This window comes from Montipora foliosa, unplaced genomic scaffold, assembly GCF_036669935.1.
Source record: "Montipora foliosa isolate CH-2021 unplaced genomic scaffold, ASM3666993v2 scaffold_263, whole genome shotgun sequence".
Classification (NCBI taxonomy): domain Eukaryota; kingdom Metazoa; phylum Cnidaria; class Anthozoa; order Scleractinia; family Acroporidae; genus Montipora; species Montipora foliosa.
In genome coordinates this window covers 220,001-234,175 of record NW_027179565.1, presented here as the reverse complement: position 1 = coordinate 234,175, position 14,175 = coordinate 220,001, and the positions used below count along the sequence as shown (strand labels likewise).

Here is a 14,175-nt window from a genome sequence, read left to right as displayed (position 1 = left end):
AAGTTAAAATCAGACTTTTATGCCACAGTTTCTCAGTCACAAGGCACAGTGGTAAGTTCGGCTGCTAACCATTATTACAGTCGTGTGCTAAGTTACCTAGCCCATTTAAGAAAAGGAAGCCAGAGTTGACCTCGTTTTCAGAGAAACCTCACTGCTTTTTTGTGTAGAATTTCCAAATAATTAGTATGAGAACAAAATCATTAACATAAGAAAAGAAGGGAGGTCTGTATCACAACAAGGTCACCTCCAGCCTCACTCTCATTTAAATGCAGCTAACTAAAGCACATAAACATAAAAAGTCTATTGGCTTGCTCAAACATACAATGTAAGTTGTGCTAACACAAGGTCAGTGCTTTGAGCTACTATAAGCACAATGTTTTATGTCAATCATAGAGCCGTTTGTTGTACGAACATTTTATTCACAACTTTGTATTATGATACTAAGTAGTTACCAAAAGTTCAAAGTTGCAAAGGTTAACCCTTTGCTGCCTGGTGTCCATTCAGAGCTCGTACTCTTAAGAGTTTTTTAAATTCCATGACTTTCCATGACCTTTTCGATGACTTTTTCCAGTTTTCCATGACCTGTACGAACCCTGACATTTGCCAGTGAAATTTTATTGTGATATTTCAGTTTGATGTTGTCTCTGTGTGCTCATGTCAAGTTCAGCTATGTTACTCAATTCAACAAACTGAGGCCGAGTTTAAGTACTGGTAACTTGTGACAGCAACAACAATAAAATTATTATCTAGCCTGGTGAGATTAATGTGAACATGCAACCAAATAAAGGGCAAAACTGTGAAGTATTTTTGCAAGAAGAGAAGCCAATGCAACTGTCACCAATAACAAGAGGTTAAGTTAACCATTAACTTCAAAAATCACACTCACCAAAAATATGAACGAACATTCTCATCCTTCAAGCGCCACGTAAAACCGAAGTCTGTTGAGTAGTACAGCTAGAGAGAATAATGAAGCAAAAAGGTTAATAAGTGAGATGAGAACAACTTAACTTTCATCCATTGAAAGGGGCGAAATCAAGGTAAAGTAACCAGTAATATTTAACTTAACATTCATTAACCCGTTTGCCTTGTAAGAGGGCCAGTTGTAGCTTCTACTCTGTCTTATCAAGTGAAGCTATGATCCTCACAGTTATGAACGCAATATTAGCAATTGTATAGAGAAGCTCGGAAAAGTCAGGACTTCAGTGAACCCGTGACGTCACCATACCACTGCGACGCTCTAACCAACTGAGTTACGAACCCACGGCAATGGGAGCAGGTCATTTGTGGGTTCTAATGCTCCCGTGATCAATGAATCAATGATGAAATGATATATGAAATGAATCATAAATTGAACTGCAGATTTCAAGTCAAGTGAAGCAATAGACCTTATTCATAAATGGCGGTCAATTTATAATTCTTTTGTTGAAGTGCAAATTAGCCTACCAAAGAATTCTTGCTCTAAAATGAGGCTTGGTAGGCTAATTTGCAAGTGGACAAAAGAATTATATATGTAACCGCCATTTATGAATAAGGTCTATGATCCTTGCAGTTATGAATGAAATTTTAGCAACTGCGTAGAGAAGCCCGAAAATTCAGGACTTCAACAGGGTTTGAATCCGTGACCTTGCAATACCGGTGCCCAAGCCATGAAGCCACTGTACAGACAATACTAAACCACAATCAATTCATTAAATAGACACTCAAAACATGGGAAAAGGAAGAGGATAGCAACAGCTGATAAAATGAAAATAAGGGTAACAGCACACCTAGCCAAGAATTACAATACTAAATTACCTTTGACGTTGACTCATCGTACGCCAACGCAACATTACTGCTGCTTGGGTGAAAAAAGATTTCATCCGGCGTAAAAGACACACTTCTCCCGATAACTGTGGTAAAGTCATCTATTGTGCTGTACACTGCTTTGTGCAGAGTGTCGACCAAAAGGTACTAGGAGAACCAAAACAAATGAGTTAAGGATCACTGAATACAATTACAACCATAATTATGTTAGTGTCAGGTTACCAGGCAAAAAGACAACAACCAAAAATGGAAATCAGTGTTACAGACAGGAATCAAAGTTACCTGCAAACCTTCTAAACCAGTGGGTGCTAGGACCACTGAGCTAAACGATTAATTACTTAATATAATATAAAAACTACTGCCAGCAAGTTTCCCTTTGAAACAAAGGCAAGGGTGCACAGAATTTTTTTTTTTTTTTTTTTTTTTTTGCCCTTCGGGCAAGCTGTAGCCAGATTGTACATGTACTACCACCCCAAAAGGCATTTTCACTAGCCTGAAAAAATCCTTATAAGCTCAATTATATTAATTAATTTCCACAGAAAATTCCCTCGAAAACTTTCACTTGCCCATCAGGCTAGTGAAAGATACATGTAGAATTCACAAGCCCTACAGCAAAATCCACTAGCCACGTACAGGCTAGTGGGCAATCTTTGCTTTGCATGCCGATAGCCCATTGACAAAAGAGGGTTTCCAAGTAATCCTTGGTTTCACTGATAAAATTAATGGAAAAGGTAAAACAATGGTAGAATAACTTCCTAATAACCAAGCGCGAGGGCCGTACTGGGGAATAATTATTGGCCCGAGGTCGTGGCAGTACGGACCGAGCTCTGCAAGGTCTGTACAAAAACGACCAAGGGCAAATATTCCCCAGTACGGTCCCGAGCAAGTGAGGTTAGTAAGTAGTTTATTATATGGCTTTTCAATTACCTTTTGCTTTGTTTTTGCAAGCCCGTAATCGGCCCGTGGGCATTACGGGAGAATAATGCCCTACAATTCAGACACAATTAGCCAATCAGAGCGCGCGTTATATCGGCTACAAACACAAGCCATATAATAATTGATAATTATTACATCTGTGGCAATTTAATAACAAAAACATACACATACTTAAAAGGAACTGCCCATTAGGATGAAGGCACTTGAAAAGAGTATGCTAAATCAAAATACATGTAACCATTATTTCAGTCTGATGTATGCCTATTGACCTTTGGGAAAGCCCCTACAGGGAACAGCCAATTAAGTGTATTATTAATGGCCTTTGTTTTTCCATTTTCAACCACTACTACAATGATCTGCAGTGTAAAAGACAGATTGCCAACCTTGGGCTGAAAACCAGAAATAACCATCCTCAAAGTGTCGCAGCCCTGTTCATACAAGTACAATATTGTATAGACTAACCCTTGTTTTGTCCACAGGAGACGAATAAAACATGTCAATGCGTGCAAACGTCCCATTGTTAGTACCAGGCAGATTGAACAACTTTGTCAGGTTGCTGAAGCTCACACCATAGTTCTTGGAGACCCACACATGACTATTGCTGTGTATGGTTGGAGTAAAATCCCGTGTCAACACCACAATGGTATCCCTGTGGTCTCCTGCCCAGTGCACATAGGCCAGGTAGTGACTATCATTAAGCTTGAACTGTTGAGAGAAATACATAGTTGATCACAACAGAAAACAAGCCAGTCGTGCATTTAGCAATCAGGTAAGTGGTCCCAACTCTGGCCAAATGACAGGATTGTTTTATCTGGAAATAACAGATGCTCTACTTTGTACAAAGACCGAGTTGACAAATACTCATACATGTATTACTGAAATCTAAGTCTGCAAACAACGACCAAATTAAAAGGAGTTTCCTAACCAAGTCAATGATTTCTATATAGTAGACTTAACTGAAGATAAGCGTTATCAAAGAATCTTTCTTTTTTGTCAATCCATGTTACAAGGAGGTATGCACTATATATTTACAGTTTTTGGAGCTTAACATGACTTTATCTTCAATTCCCATGCGCTGTATATGAATTCAAAAGAGGTTCAATGTGGCATCACATTTATACATGTACATGCAAGTACATGACGAGCCACATAATTACCGGTAGTGGTGTTTACAGGGCAGGTCTAAATCAAAGAACAAGCGCATGGCCTCATTAATTGGCAGCTACGCTTTTATCACATACAGTAATATAAAACAACTCTCTTGGATTATTCTGACCCAAGGGTTATGGGTTTTTTTTTTTTTTGTGACGAACACATACCGGTACATGTACACTGTATTTGAACTCCCAAATGAAACATTTTAAAGTTCTGCCAAAAAAAGCGTTCACAACTACAGCAAATATCTTCAACCTCAAAATATTCTGTTTGTTTTGCTTTTTAATCTTCCTTTCCTACGGATCAAGACATGGTTACTTTAATAGGGGATGTCTACTAGTTAACAGGGAGGTCAATTACAAAGAGTGGGCTGGATTGATGTCTTTTTTTCAGACTTCCAACAGTTGACATTGCTACACTTGTTGAGTCAATAAGATGTAGGTATGCTTTATGAAAAAGAAGACGGTTTCCCTTTAAGGGTAAACATGAACTAACTTCACGTACATGTATTTACCACTTAAACTTACAGCTTAACGCAGTGACCCCTCAGATTGAGACTTAATAGATTTTACTCTGTCTAACGCCAGACGACTTTATTTGTCAACTGTGGGCGTCCTAGAGGGTTTGAGGTGTCATTGGGTTAAGGTTAGAATACAGGTTACAACTAAGGTTTATCTACATGTACTTGAAAAGGAAGGCGAGGGGAACACAGATCAATTGCCCATTTCCGAGTTGCTGTTCCTCTCAATTTTGAAGTGAGTCTTGGTGCTCTTGAAACTAATGAAAGGGAAATATATGAGTTTGATTTGCATAAGATCACGCAACTCATTTCCATTTGAATGATTGTGCACCAGGACTCGCTTTGAAACTGAGGCATGCAGCAACTCAGAAATGGGCTATTGACTGTTAGTGCCATCTGACTCGGTTGTGAGCAAAAGATGCTTGGATTTTCGCAACTTTCGAAGCCTATAAAACGGCAGGATTTGTTAGAAAAAGGAAAAAAATGGCCGCAATGAGTTTCAAACAGGTGCAAAGATTCATTTTAGCGAAAAAAATATTTTGGGGTTAGGGGCACTTTAAGTGTAGTAGTGTCAACCCTTCTATTAACAAGGTCTCTTAAAAGCGTTGAAACTGGTTTAAGCCACCTTAAATGCAAGCTGTGCTTGCCCCCAAACCAACACGGCTTCAGAAACCGCAAAAAAGTCTATCCTAGACAAATCTTGCAACACTGGACATCACATGCTTTATTTCATTTTGCGCGCAAAGACGCATACCTCAAACAGTCACAGTTGTCTCGAAATTTGTCAAAACTAGTCTGCTTCAGACAACTGGTGCAGCATAGCAACCCTACATTCGGCCTCAAAATGTAGAAAATTGCACCATCGAGAGTCTAAAACTTAAACTCTTCTGGGGAGGCACCGCAAGTGAAAAAGCCCTTTAGGTTTTCAATCTTCCCCGCATGACTAAATTACCCCCTGATAAGAATCTTTTTGAAACCCTTTCCCAGCTTTGCACACTGCTTTCCTTGCTTGCAAAGACCTACGTGCTCAGTATTGAAACTAATAGTGCAGTATTGAGCAGCATGAGATGAGAATTAAGAAGCCCTAAACTGAACATCACGTACAGTTGTACAAACAATAATTAGTCTTCACGCTCCACTGACAGGCTGTCAACATGACTTGCCCAAAACTTCACTTTTAAGTCTAAAGAAGAGTACTGTTACAATCTCCCCATGAAAAAATATGACTATTATAATAAGAAATGATGAAAAGTTCTAACATATTCTTTCCATACAGCTTCATATATCAGACAAACTTTTCCATAATAACATTCAACCTGGTGTTTCCGTCAAATTAAATTTGGGTGAAATCATGAAGTGTAACAACCAACAGCAAAGCACATTTATAATAATAACATTAACACTCTGTTGCCGTTACTTTCTTAAAAATTCCCTTCCAGCCATTAAGTTTCTCTGAAAACCAGATTTAAATCATTCCACATAATTTAGCCAAATAAAATTATTAAGCCCTTTGGTTACGCTAAATGGAAGTTGTTTTTCATTTAACCACACAGCATTCCAAATTAATTTTAAACAGTCACTGATGCACAACATTTTTGTTCCAAATTCTAAAATAAGTATTTACATTTTTATTCACTGGTATGCAGCTTGCATAACTCACACAAAGCCAAAAATTTGTTGCTAGAGTAAAGCCTAGACAACAATACAGTGCAACAACTACTGAACACTGTAGCAAAACCTGCTTTGAGTTTTAAGGCTTGATATTATTGAAAATTGGACTGAATTTGGGAAACTCCTCCAAATAAGCTATAAAGCCCCAATGTTTTCTTTAAACCCATTTCAGAACCTGAGGCTGTACCCCTAAGAATTGTTTCTTTCAAAGTTTAAAAATAAGTACACTGGTAGGAAAGAAGAACATGAGGGATCAGTTCCTCTGTGACTGTCACATATATCATCCTTACACTGCAGCATAAAGAACTAAAAAGGCTGATTAAGATCTTAAGCTGGAATGACAACAAGTGAAGCAAACATCTGAAAATTGGCAAGTTAAAAAAAGTTTTAGCCAATGTGTTTCTTTGTATCAGGCCACACTGCTGATCGTGCCAACACAGTTATCAGCATTCACTTTGTTTTATCACTCATTTTCACTGAAGGTATGTACAATGTATATATTAAGGAGGGTGGATCACGCCAATATAAATGGTACGAAATATTCTATTTTCATCATCACATGGATATTGAAGTTTCAGAAAGCAAAAAGATACTGATACGTGAGAAAAGGTATTACTATTTTAACACTACAATACCTCCTTACTAAAAAGAGAGATAGGCAGTTATTGTTGATTACTGGCCTAAGGTTATGGCAAAAGGATTCTGATCTGTCACTGAACTGAATAAAGATATCAGTCCATCAAACAAAAGAGCTATTCTTCTGATAACTTTTTAACCCAGAAATATCAGAACTAGTGATGTTTTTACTTTTAAAAGCCAGGTGACAACATACCGTTTAAAAAAATTCAAATAATAAAAGCAATGGTCGATACTGAAACATCTGCACTGAGAAACAACCAATCAAAATACTTATCTTCGTATCAGAAAGTGAAAAGGAAAATCAAGGCTGCTGCCTAAGAAATTTTAAAGGGGCCCTCAGAGCTAAACGCTGTGAACTTAGGAGCCCAACATATGAAGTGAGAGGTGTTGCTGTAAAAAAATTAAGGCGCCCAGAGCTATTCTTTGGGAGCCCCAGGCTACCGGGCTCCTGTTAGGCAACAGCCTTGAAAATGATTGCAATTATTATATGTATGAGTTGCTTTTTTAGTCAGTTATGACAGTGGTGTTGTTTCTGTAAAAGCATTGTATTTTCAGTTGCAAAAAGGAGGTTGCATTCTTATATGCATTACATCTTTTTTCCTTCACGTAATGCCATGTCTTTAAATCATTTTTAGACCAGAAAGAATGTCTTTAGGCATTACATAACTAAGAGCATCTCAATGCACAATATCAAAAAAAATGTATATTGATCAGTCTTGGTATCATGATAGGCAAACATAGGGGAATCTTTGTTCATATTTTCTACCTCATTAGCACTATCTAAGGACATCGTTTTCTAATCAGTTAGCAGAGAATAAGGTTAATGAATATTGAAAGTGCATTCCATAATAAGGTACTCCTGAAAATTTGAACCCCGTATAACAGATATTCTCTGAGCAAGATGCTTTGAAAATTCAAAATTTTCCAAAGAATTATGGGATCATTAGCACCTAATTTTCCACCAAAGAATTTATCAGTTTCTGATAGCTAATAACTGGCTCGTTATCAAAGCTAAAAGAAAGCTTAAACTGCAGATTTAACTAGGTAAGTTTAACAAGTTCTTTTACCATTGAGGTCAATTTGTTGATAAACGTACATCAGCATGATGCAGGCCTGATTAAACTTGTATCCATGTACATTATTCAAACAAAAATAATCTAAACAATGACGTCTGCAAAGACTCCCTTACTCCAAATTTCAATAATCTTTGAAGTACATGCCTGGGCTTATCAATATAAGTGGCGGTCACTCTTGTCTTTTATACAAGGGTTTAAGTAAAAATCAAGGTGGAGTAGCCAGCGGTGAGAGGCAAACAGATGGCGGTATATATACCGCCAGTGACCGGCTTCTAACGAAACCCCTGACAATATTATTTATATCAGTCTGTATTTTCTTCCCAAAATAGCCAACCAACATAATTAATTCATTACTTGTGGGAAATACTAAATGGCTACTGCTGTATGTGAACACAGGCTACAATTCTTGACTTACAATGATAACTAGTTCATACTGTACTTTGATGAATAAATTTACCATCCTGAAGTTCATATTGCGGAAATTGTTGGCCTTTCAGAAGAAAAAGATGCCAAAAAACCTAGAGCCCAGAGAACTACATTGGTACAGGGATGGCGCAGTTGTGAGAGCACTCGCCTCCAACCAATATGGCCCTGGTTCTCTTCCCTGCTCCAAGAGGATCTTCTCCAGGTACTCCGGTTTTCCCCTCTCCTCAAAAACAACCATTTGACTTGATTTTCAGTAATTGTTGATTTCAGTTTACAGTGTCCCCAATTACTGTAGTGCTCGAGCACTAGAATAACTACACGTAGACACTAAAATAAAGTTCCTTTCCTTTCCTTTCCTTCCTTTGTCAAAATGTAGTAAATAAAATTAACCATTAACTCGTAAGAGTGACACTTAATAGATCTTACTCTGTTTAACGCTAGACAATTTTACTCATCAACAGGGAAAATATAGGAGGAAATGGGTTAGCAACCTCTATTATATCCCTTTTAAACATGCTCATATTTTTGTTGGAACCACCTGAACTTCATCAGCAATGTAAAATCATCAGTTGCAATTGACTGAACTTACTTCCAGTGAACACAAAGTCACACAATCACAGGTAAGAATACAGATTTGTAAGCACATTATTTTGCAAACAATGTTTATTACGGTAACCCTACTTTATCAGCCTTAACAAAGGACAATCAAAGAGCAGTGTTTGTCACAATGTTTTACATGTAGTTGCTGCCAAGGTTATGAGGCAGCCATTCTAATCACGTTCATTTGAGATGCACAGATTTCAGACTTGTGCCCATATATAGTATCAAGGACAGGGTTGTGGTGCATGGGATGTGATCCATTTTGCTACCTCTTGGCAGTATTCCACTTACTCACAGTAATTACCAGTTCTAAGAAATATAGAAATGACGCATTACAAAACTTAACTGTTTTATCGCTTTTTGATAAGATTGTTTCCTGTGTTCAAATACATCAGAAAATAACCTCAAAGAGCAAGAAAGCAGTTGAGTTCTCTAATGTCTTATTCCTAATGTTGTAGTTTGCAAAATATAAAACTAAATCATAGACATGTAAGCAGATTTTTACTAGGGAAATACCACCTCCTTGTCTGAATCCAACTTAATCTTATTGCCTTTATTTCATCCACTTGTACTCAAACATTTTAACCCATTCACCACGAAACCAGCCTAAACCGGCCATACTTAATATTTTACTGTCTAATGCCAGACAATTTTACTCGTCAGATGGGAACCCCCAGGAGGCAATGGGTTAATAGTTTTGGATTAACTGACAAGTTATATACCAATCACAATCATTCCTGGAATTCATACAACTTCAGCTGACACAAATAAATAATTTATTTGTTTAGAGCCCTCCTTTCAGCCTAACATGTAGCTTGTACTGTACATAAACATAAGTTACAACTCTTATTAAAACATGAGATTTCACCTGCTCCATGAAGGTATGTTAAATGATGTACCAAACGTTAACAATGAATGTCAAAAACTTCAAGTGAAGTGCTAATAGACCAGCTGGAAACCATAGGGCTTTTTGGAAAATGGAAATAACAGCTTCTATGCTTTCCAAGATCAGACAGCCCTTCATCATTCCGCATTGACTAACTATTTACTAAAATATAACTTTGTTAAACAAACACTAGATGTCGTTCCTTCTGGTGACAATGAAATCTACCAACTAAATTAATCTACTCTCAACTTTTCGTTGGGTTTCCAGAAGCACAATTCAAGGTGGAGTGTGGAAAAAAGATGGAATTTTCATGTACAGTATGCCCACAAAAAATATCTGAACGACTTTAAAGAAAGAAGAGGTTCTTGAGGAGGTATTATTATTGGAAGTTCGCTTTGGTCTGATGTGAATAACTTTGCTGCAAGCTACATGCTTGCACGCATACGTCAAGCTTGAGAGCATAAAAGTTTATGTAACCGAACCTTTATAGTTACTCCAAATCTTTCCAAAACAACGAGTAAAAACTACCGCAAAAACCTCAACTACACCGAGAAAAGATAGCCTTGCTTGCGAAACGATAAAACAGCGCCATTCCGTTCAAATTTCAATGCGGAAGCTGCCATTATCCGCAAAGAACGGAGAAATATTGCATCCAAAATAATGCCGAAAAATTCCACTCATTTGCATTGCACGCAATTTACAGCAAACTTTCACACATTGGATAACTTTATCAAACCCTACCTCGTTCACTTTGGGAGACGTATCTGGATTTATAGATCGTCGAACCCTAGATAAGATATTATGAGCATCTCGCTTGTCGCTGGAGGGAAAATTGTTGTCGAGAGCCTCCCGTTCAACTGTGAGCAGCTTTCTCGGAGAACCGGGAAGTGGCGATCGCCTTTGAACGAATAAATGCCTTTCCCTGGGCTTCTTTGTGGCATCTACTCCTGTTATCCCAACAGCTAAGAATACCAAAAAGGCTAGAAGGAAGATAATTTCCCGCACAGCGCTGTCCATCATCAGCGAGCAAAATTTCTCACGTAGCTCTGAGACTGGTACAAGAGTTAGAAAAGTCACGTGAGGTGACGTCACGCAACTGCTCGCGCGTAACGCGCGATGACTTGGCTAAAAAAACATTACTTACAAGGAGGAAATAAACTCAAGAATTTGTTATTTATTATACTTTCTTTTACCACCGATGATGATGTGTACAGATTTGGAATTTCGAATGATCATCACAATTTAGAGAGCAACAAGCATCCTGTCCAAGCTGCAAAAAGGTCTCAAAATGCATGTCAGCTTAACCAAGTGACAATCAGTTTTCAAGCCGGATTGAAACCTCTTATACTTGAACTCGGCGAAATGTAACTCAGAATTTATGATTGGGTTTCAAGAAAATCGATTTTGCTCGAATTTAAAGTGGATATGTCAAGAGATTTAGCGCAAAGTCGGCAACTGGAAACTGCCTGGCAACCACATCGAGCGAAACGTAAACAATCACGAGAAATTAAGCCAAAAGCCTTTGAGAGACATTTCTGGGCTTCTTGTAACGTTTAAAGACTGTCTAAAGAGATGTTTTATCACCTAGAAGAATTTGATCTGTTCGGAATAATTGAAGTGTCCGAAAATTTTGGGGAATGATATTTTCATTTCAGACATTGCTCGCGTTGCATATTTGTAGGGCGATTTGAACGAAAGTGTTTGTATCGATACGTAGCTTATGGTTTTCAGAGTTTTTAGGCGAGTTTTCGATTAAATTATCTTCCAATGTGATTCTTAGATTGTCTGGTGTGTTGTAAATTACGCAAGTGACATATCCTTTATGCATCTGATAACAACTGATAACACTACTTTACATAATTTCAACTTTGCCGTCGATCGGTAGGTAGGTGAAGGCTGTCGAGTCATACATCACCATTACGGAATGTTATGTTATGAATGTTATGATTTTTACCACAATTTTTCTTTTTTCTTAACCTGTCGGTTTGCTGTCGGTAGACTGTCGGTAACCTGTCGGTCAACTGTCGGCCGACAGGTTTTTTGGGGAGCTCTTCTTCACAATTACCGCTCGCTGGACGTTACCTTCTAAAAACTTCCCAGCGAACCATTTGCTCATCCGAAACTACTAAGTGACCTTTTCAGGTGCCAACAATTTCAAAAATATCCTTTGCTAAAACGTAATTGCCCTATCATTGCGAACCTTCAGTTGTGAACCCTTCAGTTGCGAACCTTATAAAGTATGATGTTTAACTGAGTAAAGAAATCTATAGCTGTTTGACAGGTTGACTCTCCCGAACACATAAGTTCACCGAAGATTATCACCGGATGCCCCTGAAATATTGAAGGAACTCGAAGGTTTGAATAAAACAGCAAATACAAAAGCAGCACAGGAAAAAATAACAGATTCCCATTTTTGGCTATTTTAAGGTATTTAAAGAATATCAACAAAAATCCCAAATTTGGAAGAGTGAGACAAGTCCCAATCAGGGAACTTGGTTGGGAATTCTCTGGTTGGGACTTGTCTCACTTTGCCAAATTTGGGATTTTTATTGGTATTCTTCAAAATACCCTAAAATATCCAAAAATGGGAATCTGTTATTTTTTCCTGTGCAGGCAGCGATGGGTAAAATTGAGGAGATTGAAATGGATTATGATTGGGGTTTTTGAAAACTGTCCAGCGTAACAGTTTTTCAAAGTTTATCCATGTTGATGCCGTAGATCGGCGAAAGAAAGGATTAATATTTTTGTAAGTTTTCAAAATCAGCTCAGTCAAGGTCTCACTTGAATTAATTTTTTATTCATTTAAATATGCTGCTAAAGAGCAACATCAAACGTCTAATTTAAAGTGCTACTGTGATCAAATTTTTATCCCTTGGGTTTTTTGGTTTATCACATAGAGTACCATGAAACATTAAAAATGTTGTTTACCGTTTGGAAATATCTGCATTGGTTCCGGAGATATTTAAGTTTGAAAAATGTGTAAAAAATGCAAATGAGAAGGCTGATGACTTCATTCACCCAACCGAATCGGTCAATTTGCATCAGAGACCATTGAAACTTGGTGAGCTAATAGTTCTGAAGGCAACACACCAACGACTGTAAAGAAATTGGTTCCCATGGCAACTCACTCTTTTCCAGTCCCCTCCAACCTGATTTCAATATTTTGGTGATCTCAGGCTAGAAATACATTTACCAAGGCCATAAACTCGACGTAACATCTTCATATGCTGGCAGGATCATGCAGATGAGGCACCATTTGCAAATACCAAAACAGAACGCCAAAGGTAGCCTGCAAAGCCTTTAATATCAGGGAGGTCTGGAACCCAGTATGTTGCCATGGTAACAAAAATGGTATGCTTATATTGTGGAACACATCTACTAGAATCTTACTGCAAAGAACCAAGTATTTCTGATACAAATTGGCTGAGATATCTTTCTCCATCATACTTGATCAAAATTTGGTTGGGTTTATGACGTCATCACTTGGCTACTTTGCATATTTAAAAAACTTGAATATCTCCAGAACAAAAAGAGATATTTGAAAATGGTAAACAGCATTCTTCTTCTCATACAGACTACGTGTTTATGTGCCAAAATGGCTTAGATAGGGAAGATGCAAATTTCGTCATAGTAGCACTTTTAGTTATGTATGCTCGACAGGCATTTAGTTAATTTGTGTTATTTAACTAAGTCATTTCTGGGTTAGCGTTTAGTTGCATATCGAGTAGTGGCCAATAAGAAGTAAAGCTAGTCAAAATGAACTACGCTGTTGTTACTTTAATGTTCCTATGGTAAATTCTGTCTCTAAGAAAGCAACAGAAATTCAAACTTTGACAAAATGTAGACTGGGCAGGCAAGATTCGAAGCACGTCGCAGCAATCTGGCCCTGGTTGCTCGAATCAGAATTAAGCATTCTATAGGTTTTGATATCTCTTAACTCAAACACGGCTTCGAGCAACTGACCCCAGGTGTTCTTGGATAATTTGTCATTACAAATACCACTTTAGTCAAACAAAGCAACTTCGAACCAAAAGCAAAGACATTTTTATTTAAGCTCTTATAAAAAGATAGCAAAATGTTACATTTCATCAATTGCAGAAATCAAACTCGCTTTCGTTTTCCCTGAAACTTTGTAGCCCCTGTGCCTTTCAGGGGTCCACCCCGCACAGTTCCCTGCACAATTAGCGCTTGAACTTCTTCAACGGTCAGCGGTTTTGCATCGTTAATGAACCAGGGTTGGTCTGCATCTTCTTCAATTGGCGGAGGTACAATACTCAAGTTCGCATGCGCAGGTTGTGGACCAGCGCCCTGAAGTCCTTCAATCGGTACCTCCGTCGCAGCTTCCTCGACTACAAACTTGGCTTTATGTAGGGCTTTGGTCTGTAAAAGCTCGTTGCATTTCTGCTCAACAAGTCCGAGATACTGCAAAATGTTGTTATCGTCTACATTTGCTCCGCCTCCTA

The 14,175-nt window shown here is 38.0% G+C and overlaps 2 protein-coding genes and 1 long non-coding RNA gene across 3 annotated transcripts in view; 1 reads left to right on the top strand and 2 right to left on the bottom strand.

The window, feature by feature from the left end:
* Nucleotides 1-821: 821 nt before the first annotated feature.
* LOC137986672 (sortilin-related receptor-like) lies at nucleotides 822-11,501 on the bottom strand. Its single transcript, XM_068833610.1, has 4 exons — nucleotides 10,454-11,501; nucleotides 3,202-3,444; nucleotides 1,795-1,950; nucleotides 822-954 (listed from the first exon to the last, which is right to left on the bottom strand). The coding sequence occupies exons 1-4, from the start codon at nucleotides 10,730-10,732 to the stop codon at nucleotides 883-885; spliced, it is 750 nt and encodes a 249-aa protein (XP_068689711.1). The 5' UTR covers nucleotides 10,733-11,501; the 3' UTR covers nucleotides 822-882.
* On the top strand, nucleotides 7,560-10,437 carry LOC137986674 (uncharacterized). The gene is made up of 3 exons (XR_011119953.1): nucleotides 7,560-7,768; nucleotides 8,688-8,846; nucleotides 9,980-10,437. It is a non-coding gene; the product is annotated as an uncharacterized lncRNA (long non-coding RNA).
* Nucleotides 11,502-13,813: 2,312 nt separating the features above from the next.
* Nucleotides 13,814-14,175, bottom strand: part of LOC137986683 (outer dynein arm-docking complex subunit 1-like) — a 1,638-nt gene continuing 1,276 nt past the window's right edge. Inside the window, exon 1 of the mRNA XM_068833625.1 lies at nucleotides 13,814-14,175. This exon is cut by the window's right edge and continues 1,276 nt beyond it. Within this exon, the coding sequence (XP_068689726.1) occupies nucleotides 13,814-14,175 (362 nt within the window).

Bases quoted from the DNA above. Each gene is read 5' to 3' on its own strand.
- LOC137986672 (XM_068833610.1), bottom strand. From the start codon at position 10,732: ATGATGGACAGCGCTGTGCGGGAAATTATCTTCCTTCTAGCCTTTTTG. The intron at 1,951-3,201 runs GTTAGTCTATAC...TGGTTCTCCTAG, and splicing joins CTCCTGTGGACAAAACAAGG to TACCTTTTGGTCGACACTCT. The intron at 955-1,794 runs GTAATTTAGTAT...TATTCTCTCTAG, and splicing joins ACGATGAGTCAACGTCAAAG to CTGTACTACTCAACAGACTT.